The sequence below is a fragment of the Apteryx mantelli genome, chromosome 9, assembly GCF_036417845.1.
Source record: "Apteryx mantelli isolate bAptMan1 chromosome 9, bAptMan1.hap1, whole genome shotgun sequence".
Taxonomy (NCBI): Eukaryota; Metazoa; Chordata; class Aves; order Apterygiformes; family Apterygidae; genus Apteryx; species Apteryx mantelli.
The window spans coordinates 19,553,303-19,563,674 of record NC_089986.1 but is presented as its reverse complement, the minus strand read 5'-3'; the positions used below and the strand labels follow the sequence as shown (position 1 = coordinate 19,563,674).

General features: G+C 37.4%; 1 protein-coding gene across 1 annotated transcript in view; it reads right to left on the bottom strand.

Annotated features, from left to right (window-relative positions):
* Window positions 1-324: 324 nt before the first annotated feature.
* The window catches only part of DNER (delta/notch like EGF repeat containing), a 147,331-nt gene continuing 137,283 nt past the window's right edge, over window positions 325-10,372 (bottom strand). Inside the window, exons 12-13 of the mRNA XM_067301892.1 lie at window positions 8,339-8,585; window positions 325-1,415 (exon numbers count right to left, since the gene is read on the bottom strand). Of these exons, the coding sequence (XP_067157993.1) occupies window positions 1,304-1,415; window positions 8,339-8,585 (359 nt within the window). The 3' untranslated portion in view covers window positions 325-1,303. The remainder of the gene's footprint in view (window positions 1,416-8,338; window positions 8,586-10,372) is intronic.

Below are 10,372 nucleotides of genomic sequence, written 5' to 3'. Positions count from 1 at the left end.
GACTTGAACCTGTTCTCCACTTCCTAATCTACTTCCTTAAGCACTAAATTAGAGAACAGTAGTCAGTCTTCCTCCTTTGCCTTACTCTGAAAGCTTGAACAGATGAATGACTTCACCAAAAATGTCATATAGTTCTCTTTTCTAAGCTAACTGCTGCCACAGTAACCTGCCTTGTTAATTAAGTCTGTTTTTTTCTTTTCAGATTAACAGCTGTAATATCTTCTTTAGGCATTATTTATAGCACATTATATACTCAGGTTCTTTCAAATTTATAGACAACACTGCACTTTCAAATGAAGGAAAACAAAAGGAACAGCTGCAATCTTCACTTGATAACATTTATTAAATATTTTTTGAAATAAGCGAGAATTTTAAGAAGCCGATAAGCAATCAAATACAGCCACAAAAAGAAAAACCCATACTGATCGTAAATAAGAAGCACTATGAGAAATACACAATATTTAATGAAACTAGACTGTACATTAACAACCTTTGGGAAACAAACAACTCAAACCATATGCTTAGTTTACTCACAATATAAAAAACTTTAGCCTTTAAAGAAAAATATAGATTCGGTCCAATTGTAGGATCCAATCCCATGTCCACTGAAGTCAATGGAAGTTTTCTCATCGATTTCAATGTTTAGCGGATCGTGCCCTTACTTTGCCTCAAGAGGCACTTCAATTATTATACAAGGCCCAACTTGAATACTATTACAAAAATGTCAAACATCAACTCAGAAGTATGTTTCAGCAACTTTCAGGAAACAATGCAGAAATAAGTTATCTATCCATGCATGGAATAAGGCAAAAGCTAATTCATTCAGATTAGGAATAATAAATTTTACTAGTTTCTTTTTCACAACACAAACATTTTAGACCTTTTTAATTAATGGATATATTATGTATCATATTATGCTTCACATTTTTCCTACCTCTACTGAGAAAGCTGGCACTGACATGTCATAAAGAACTCTTCATTAATTACTGTTTTCTGTTCTGTAACAACCACAAGAAACTCATCTGGGTTTAGTAATAGTGTCTACCAAGAAAAAAGCACACACTATCATAAGCTTATAGTTTATAGAGCTCAAGGTACATTAAAATGTAATCCATGAAGTTCACGAATTCTGTTTTAAAATATTCTTCCAAACTAAAAGCTGCAGAAAATTGGTTCTTAAATATTCTACAGAAAATTCTGAAGCATCTAACATTTTAAATTGCTTATGCTTTCTTCTTAAAAATATTTAAATTAGGTTAGTAGCCCATCCTTTTGAAAAATAATCCAAAAAAGATACACTAGATTACAAATCTTTTGTTTTAATCAGTGTAACCAAAGGTTTGTCATCCGGGCTGTAATCTTCATAAGCAATGGGGGTTGCATCATACATTGCAGGTCGGGACTTCTTGCCAAACCTGGAAACAAAAGAAAGCTTTTGGTGACAAAGAGAAGTATGAACAAGTTAACTGCAATAACCCACTGAATTACAGTATGCTGTTGGAAAGAAACCCAGAGAACCTAAGTAAATTCTAAATTACATTGCAACATGCCAGATGTACAGAAGTTTACACACCTGAACTGGAATGTTCAAAATATATGGATATCAGATGAAAATCCTTCCAGTAAGGAAGAAGATTCCATAACAAAATCTACAGGAATTCTGCCACTCAATTCAGCAGTATCAGAACCCCTGAAGACTGTGGAAGTCAAGAGTGAAATCGATAGTTTCAAGGAGGCCAGTGTTTTATTTTAGAGCCTGCTGTGACAACCAACATGAGGTCACCTCAGATCACGTATATCTATGAAGAATAAACAAACAACAGACAGGCACACCATATTTGCATTTGGAAATGCAACTGCGGTGGGTGAATTGAGTTCTAACCTGCAGACAAAGCATAGAAAAATTAACTTGAAGTCTTCTCACTTGACATCCACTCGAGAAGCAAGTTGAAGCTATTGCCATGCTGCACCCAATTTGCAACACTGAGAATATTAATGGCAGTTAGGATACTGCAATGCCTCATAAAGATACTAATCTAGCAAAGTTACAAGACGGGACAGAGCCAGGTTAGCGGCGTCCTTCTCTCGGGCGATCGCCTCTGGGGAGAACCAGGCTGTATCTGCCTGTGAAGGCTCTGCTGTGGCTCTGCTGCTGTGGCCCCAGCACTAGCACATGCAGAACTAGGAGAGGCGCCATTGCACTGCATAGACAATCTATCACCTTTCAGATCATTTATTAAGATAAAAAAAACAGTGCTAAAAATGCATCTTGAAAGTGGAAAGATGGCTTAAGTGTTCTGACTACAATTATAGGAGCTTTAAATAACAAAATAGGATCATAGGAAAATGAAGTCAAAAAGGATCAAGTCTGCTTTCCTTATGAACCTGATGCAGAGAAAATATTAGCATAAAAATAAAAAGACTTATTTCTTCAGCAATCCACACAAAGGATTCTTTTTAACCCCTTCTTATGTACCATATTAACTCTACGTAAATTTAAGTTGTTCACACTGGAATCTGAGATTCAGAAAATTCAGATTTTAAGGATAATATTTAGACAAAAGTAAAATCAATATCATTTTGTTCCAAAATTTTTATGTAATTTCCTGATTACTCCAATTTAATTTTTGGCTGTTTTCAGTGATCTAGAATTGCTGATAAAACTAAAATGGCTGGAAGCATTATAATCCAAATGGTGGAAATCTCATTTGTCAAAGTACTTCAACAGTCAGTAAGCCCATCCTGGATACACTTCCTTGCATGACTATTTGCTTTCTTCTTTAGTTTACAAAAATAAATACAGACAGACTATGTTCACTCATCTGCTTCATCACGGATGAATGCGTTTTTCTGTAAACAAGATAAAATTCCAAGAATAAAATGAAAGAACCAAGATGGCATCTTACTAAATCAGTGATGAATTCCTGAAACACTCACTTCCTCCATCATTCTCAAGGGTGCAAGGAAATAGAGTTTTTTTAACAGATGCAAATGACGATGAAAACTTCCCATGATTTAAGTCAAATTTTGCCCTTTTTGACAGGTACAGAGAGCACATGTTTTGCTACACGTGGTGAAATAGCACAGAATCCATCCTCTTGCATAGGTCAGAGTTGCCATGTGCCTCTAATTAGAAAACGCTGAGAAAAAGACCACAGCACATATGCTAGCTGTTTGTGGCCTGGCTGAGCCATCCAGCTGGTAGCCCACACTGCTTTGATCAGGGAGCTGAGGAGCCAGCCCTGCTCCTAACGCTTGGCAGAGCTCACAGAGAACGCAGAGGTCTGAAAACAGAATTGTTAAATGAGGAGTCCTTGTCCAATGCACATGTAGCTAGCAGGGGCTGCACATGGATCTCATGCTATTTGACATTTTAATTGATGATATAAAAGAAAACATAAAACACTTACCAGTCCAACCTGCAAGAGAGACAGATTAAAGGAGTGATAAATAGTGAAGAGTTGCAGGTCCCTGCCACAGAGTGTACTGGATCAATGAATAGATTGCTTACAACAAAAGCAAATACAAACAAATGAAAAAGATTTCTTCCAGTGTGACCAAATACAGATATTCATCGAGGAACAAAGAGTGTAGATCATATGGGGAAATCTCTATCCTGGGGAGTAGCGAGTTTGGAAAAGACTGAAGGGCCATGATGAGTAATCAGTTTAACAACAGCTTTTAGCACCGTACTGTGACGGAGGAAAAATTACAAGCTTGGATTTGGGTAAGAGAGCCTATCAGTAGGACTAGGGAGGTTCTACGGCCTCTACGCTTAGCGCTGATGTAACCATTAGCAAAGTATGATATTGTTTCAACGTGTACTTCAGAGATATTTACAAGTCGCAGAAGGATCATCAAAAAGTCAGGGAAATGATATGAGAATTAGAAAATGTACTTTGTAATGAAACACTGAACGAGATCAACCTGTTTAACTTGACAAAGGGAGCCTGAGGAATCCATGACAATTTTGAGGACAGTATATATTCAGCACACGAATTGTTGATACAGGCAGCTGTGTGTGTGTGTGTGTGTGTGTGTGTGTGTACACATTCATGTGAGAGACCGCCAGTTCCACTTCAGCTGTGGAACTGGGCTGTGTCTCAGCTTCCTTAGACGGAAATTTCCAAGGACGGCTAACCACAGAGTCATCAACCTCACCAATCCCATTCAAGTAGAAGAGCTTTGAGAAAATTGCATGGCTGAACCCTAAGGAAATGGTATTCCCCAACGTCCATAGGATAGACTGGAGCCTGGAGTTTCCCCAGAAACAGAAAAAAGGAACCACATGTCGCTACTCTCTTCCAAACCAGCAACTCTGATAAGGGGACCTGGAAATAAAGGAATTCTAAACATGAGAAGAGAGAGGGATCAGAAGAAAAAAAACGCATACCCAGAGGAGGAAGGGATTATTCTTTCCTCCACAGGAGAAGAATAACGAGGGGAATACTTTTCTCTCCATTATTCAGAGGAAAAGTCATGCACAGGAGTAGGTATCGTGTACTCCTTAATACAATTAAACTGTAATCCCTAGAGTTCCCACAAAGCTGTGACTGGCAGCGAAGTCAAATGCCAGAGTATTTGTGCATGCGATCATACTTCCACAAGAGGTAGCTGATTAAAACTCATCACTAAAACCTATGCCAGGAAAAGATAAGAAAAGAATATTTGCTAAGGCTAATCAGATTCAGGAAGCTTAGGACACTACAGTCTAACACGGTAGATTCAAACACAGGAACGTGGAGAAAGTGCAGTGGAGAGAACCTTACCAGGGCTGGGACAAGATGACTTACTCAGAGTCCAATGAATCAGACCCCTCAGCCTACACAGAGACTGAACAAGATTCAGCATCTGAAAGCTAAAATTAAACAAAATACACAAGAAATAGTGCATAAAGTCTAATGATAATGATACCTAAACATAGGAGAAATTTACAGTAATACTGTCTCTGTAACTGGATATTTTATAAATTTAGTACGGTCACTTTCCTAAATGATATGATCTATGTTCAAGAACAGTTACTGCTTCCAATTAAATGAAGGCTTATAGCTGCATTAGTAAGTGGTCAACTATTTCATTACAAAGTTCTCTTTTGGCCTTAAAAATCTATGAGCTTTAACATAAAAGGAGTATTTCTTTACTCTCTGCATAATGAATGCTAAAGAGAGGTGTGCTTCACGTTTTTAGAAAACTATCTAGTTCTGACGTGCTAACCCTTAGAACATTCACTAAGCAGACATTTATTAATAATGATGATCCTCGAGCACATGCTTTGTCTCTTGCAGCAAGTACCCTGATTAATAAAGATCAAATTATAAAAAAATATTTGGGGAAAAAACCCTGCTGAGAACTTGACTTGAAAGAGGAAATAAAAACTGAACAAGTAATCTTAAAATAATTTACTAAATATGCAACAGGCACCCACACTCTCTGGGCACCTAATGATGTTAACAGAAATTTTAACATTAAAAGAAAATAAACTACTCACTTTTCTTTAGGCCTACATTTTCCAAAATGACTAAAAAGTTTGGTATCTACCTGGGAATGGGAGTGATTTTCAGAAAATGCAGAAAAACTATTCTTTGAAATTCAGGTTTCTTAAATATCAGTTTTGAAAATTGAGACCTTAGTTTTCTGATATGTACATTTATGGATGTCTGCAAAAAAAGCTACAAAAGCTGTGCTCCTTTTCCTAGACTGAAATGACCAAAGCACTGTTTTATATTTTCCTGAGACAGAAATAAAGACAACAAACTTCACACTAAAGCTCTGTGAATTACCTGACTTAGCAGCTCTGTCTTGGATTTTGATAAGGCATCCATTCCCTGCAAACTTAGCTTTCATCTCCTTCTTCAGAGGGAAGTATTATTTGAAATGAAAACATTTATTTTCATTTACATTAAGTAGAAAGGCCTTTCCCAAGATATGGAAACCCTTTATTTATGGGTTCCAACGTTGTCTTTTTTAACTGCATAATATGGATCTGAAAAATCATCACAAATATATCCCAATCTAAAGATTTCTTAGGAGGTTATTTAACCTCAAAGCAAACTTTTTTTTCTGAAGTTTTGTCTTTAGTAATAAATGGCAACACATTCAGAGTAATCCAGAGAGTAGTGAGAAAGACCTGAACCATCCCAGCTTCCAAAATCTGAAAGGTCTTATAGAGAAAATCTTTTACTATTTCCATTATCTGTCTGTGAAACCGCAAAAGCAAGGGAAAATTCAGATCAAAAAGATCTTGTCCTGCTAGTACACTGTTTCGTGGTGCCCTTGGATAGAGAAGTGCCAAATTTGCTTTGAGAAATAAATAGGAAAACCACGGTGTTTCACACTGCTCTTCAGGAGACCATTTCCAGTTCTGGGGGAAGTGCAAAGTACCACTTAGTGACTAGTAACTGAACATGAAGGATGTACTGTATTCCTGACTGCTGTAGCAATAAGAGGAGACGTGTTTGATTTGAAAGAGTAACAATATCATTTTGCACCTTGCTGTCTACCCTTGGAGATGTGCAATACAGAACAGTGGACATTCACAAGGCCAAATAATGAGACTATAAAGCTTTTTATGGGCCATAAACTAACTTCCTCCTCTCCCAATATATCACTGAAGGAACAAGGAGTTCTTGAGATGTGTACGGTGTGGAGATGCTGAGCTCCTAGGGGAAGAGATGCTAGGCTGAGTGGCAAAGGAGACTTCACAGGAAGCATTAATGCTGATTTTATTTAGACTGCGTTAAATAAATTACAAAATTTTCTTTTTAAAACATTTACTGACTAACACATTTTGATCACGAACAAATGTTTCATTGTAAATCTAGCTGGAACAGCTTAAAGAGCTACTGCCCACTGCTTAGATGTGATTAACTGACCTGGTGGGAATCCTCATCCATTTCAATGCAAACTCAAATAACTTGGACAACTTCAGTGGTGGTACAAATTACCCAACTTAATTTGCACTGAAACTGAACTGGAGCATTCAGACAATCACTTCCCAGTAATCTCCAACCAATATGCAGTTACTTCTCCATCTCAGTGCACATGAAAGTGTTTTCCTCCATTCTTTTAAAAGCATTTTAGTAGTAATGTATATGACCACTCTTGCTGGAATTCAAAATTACCTTGACAAATTGAAGAAACAGGAAAAGGAAACAACAAAAATGAAGGTTCTACCCTATTAAAGAAGATGTCAAATACAGAAGAAGCAATACTGGCTAGGAAGCACTAGGGCACAAAGGATCTTTGGGTGAGGAAAAGGTCTAACAGATCACAAAACTAAATCGTCAGTCAATAGCTACTGCAAAAAAAAAAAAAAAAAAAAGCATATGAACAGGAATGCCAGATAAGATATAGGAGATAATTACTCAGTTCATTTTGTACAGGTAAGGCCTCATCTGGAGAATTATTTCCAGTTTTGTGGACCACCCCTCAAAAAAACATAGACAAAATAGAACATGTCCCAGGGAGACGATAAAGAAGTTGACATAACATGATCCAGGAGGAGACACAAAGAACCGGGTTACTGTAGTCTAGAGAAGAGAAGATTTAAAAAAAAGAGAGGGAGACCCAATATATGTGATTACTAGTAATGGAATGGTGATCAATTATTCTCCACGACAACTTGAAGAATGGTAAGAAAGAATCAGTCTCATTTTTAGCAAAGAAAATCTAGGTTGGATATCAGGAAAGCACTTTCTAAATCTATTCAGCTACTCTGGAGGCTTTTAAAGACAATTGTCAGCAAGGAACTGGATATAATTAATGCTACATCAGCACAATGGGTTGCACTTGAGCTCTTGAATCCTTTCCAGCCCTGCTCTTGTATTATTCTCTGACACCCAATGCCCTGGCTTGCAAGTGCTCCATTGAATTTGAACGTTAAAAGATTACTATCTCTAGGAAAGAATGATCCCCATTTGAAGGCAAACAGGGGCACAGAAAAAGCGATTTGAAAAGAATCTCGCTGAATAGTCTGGTAAATTAATCAAATTCAACAAGTGCCTTTGCTATCAATCAAATTACTCATGTATACTAGTTAAAGAATATTTACATCTCAAACATAAGATCTTTCAGGCTGAGAACTGCACCTGTTCCTCTTCACCAGTCACCCCAAATAAATTCAGAATAATTCCCACTGTATTTGAGGAGCTGTGCTGAATTAACACACTTCAGCTGAGAGCAGAATGAGGCTCAAAAAGCATAAGGAGCAATGCTGATGATCCTGTCTTTCCACAGAGAAGCAGTCGATTCTGTCAACAGCAGTTAGATGCACTACACATGGACTGAAATTAGATATCATAACAGACATTTCAGTTAAATTACCATTCCCACGACAAACCTGGCATGTCGGATAGAAGCAATCGCACTACTGAATTCACTGTCAATGCTTCTACAGTTGTAAAATTCTTCATAGGCTGGCCTGGAAGAGCCTTGATACTCGATGCGGCTGATGCGACATATTCCCACAATCAGGATGATCAGCATCAGCACAAAGGCGACACAGAGAGCCCCGATTATGATGTAGAGGGAGTGACGAGGCATATTCGTTAGACTCTCTGCCATATGCCCAGACTTCCACTGCAGATCTGCCAATAAGAAACAAAAGGTTATCACTAATTAGTACTTTATATCCTTCCTGCTGAATAGAATTATTTTGTGGCATTCACTTTCAATATTTCTGCAGAGACTTTTGAAGCTCAGGATATGCAACTTCAACCTCTTCAGGCCCTGATACAGATATGTTGCCATGCCTAATGTGCAGCAAATTTGAATAGCGCTATTCTGATCCTTCACCAATCTCTTTCATAGCTTTTTAAGGTGAGATGGGAACACTTACCTAGTTTGATCTCCTATATAACCCAAATCATAGCATGTCATCTAGTTACTCTTGCATTATGTTTCACTAAATGATATGCTCTATAAAGACAGACAGTTTTTATGTAAAAACTTCTAGTAAAGGAGAATCCACCAATTCTCTGTGCAGTTCGTTCCAATAGTTGGTAAACCCTTCTATTAAAATGTGTGATTTAATATTTATTAAACATATTTGCTTTTTAATTTGAAACACAGTTTTTGTTATGCCTACCTCCACCAGACTGCAGAGACTTTCATCCCTAGACACACTGTTCTCCCAGAAGTGCGCAAGTGCTCCTATTCTTGCCTGAACATTTTTTCAAAAAGAGTGAGTCAAGACAAAGAGACCACTCTCTTTCTGCAACAGCTTTTCTCAATTCTTGAACCATTTTGTAGGTCTCTCCTGCACCCACACTGTTTTCAACATCCCTTAAAAAAAAAAAAAAAATCAAAATACAGTGTTCTAATATCAGTCTTCCAAGCATTCAGCACTTCCAAGGACATGGGTAAAAGAGGTTACACATCCTTGCTCCTACTCACTGCTCCCTTCACTATAAGTTTAAGGGCCCTATTAACTCATTTCTGTCACCCCTCCTCACTGGGAGTTCACGCCAAAGGCCTTATTCACTACCACTCTGGAATTTTGCCTGGGCCACTGTTTATTGGATACAGATCCCCAAAAGGCTTGTTTCTAACTAACTTACACTGTATCTGGCTGTGTTAAAGCACACTTGGCTTGAATCAGCTGAGGATAACAAATGATTCAGATCACTGCATTAGTGGTCTGTACTCATGCATTATTTACCAACAGATGATCTGACTGCTGTCTGCAAATGTATTAACTGTCTTTATTTCTTGACCATGTTACAATGCTTCTTGTTCAATAGCCTTCAAAACACTTGGACTAAAAGTGTTAAAGTGCTATCACTGTCTGAACTTGCTAAATTTAAATAACAAAAAAAATTTTTTTTTAATTTTATATAGACAATCAAGGAGAGATTAGGCTTAAAAAATCTCCCAGTACATATCAATGTTCTCACTAATTTACAAGCATATATTCTTTGACAATCTGCAAAAACCTAAAGCCAAACTATAAAACATTCAGTTAGTGTATTGGATAGCAAAAGCTAGTAAGATCAAGTTGATTACAGGCAACTCTAGCATCAAGCCTTATACGTTTTCTACATTAGCAAGGACCCCGTTATTTTGAGCTTTATCAATGCAATTTTCATCTGTCTGTGATGTATTGATAAAGTACAGGTCACTTGAAAAAAAAGAGTATCTCTCCAAGAGAGATCCAGAGGTAGACAATATAGCCCTAGTAGTTCCTTCATATAATGAATACATAACACTTTTCTCAAGAAACCTGTGACATTTTGCACTAACATATTCCCACTTCACTCCTTCACAAGGACCATATATACAGGTTTCACTCTTTGAATGGTGTGCAATCATACTTGAAAGGTTTCAGTTTTAGAACACGTTTGGACATAAGGATCCTTCCATTTAAAATTCTTGT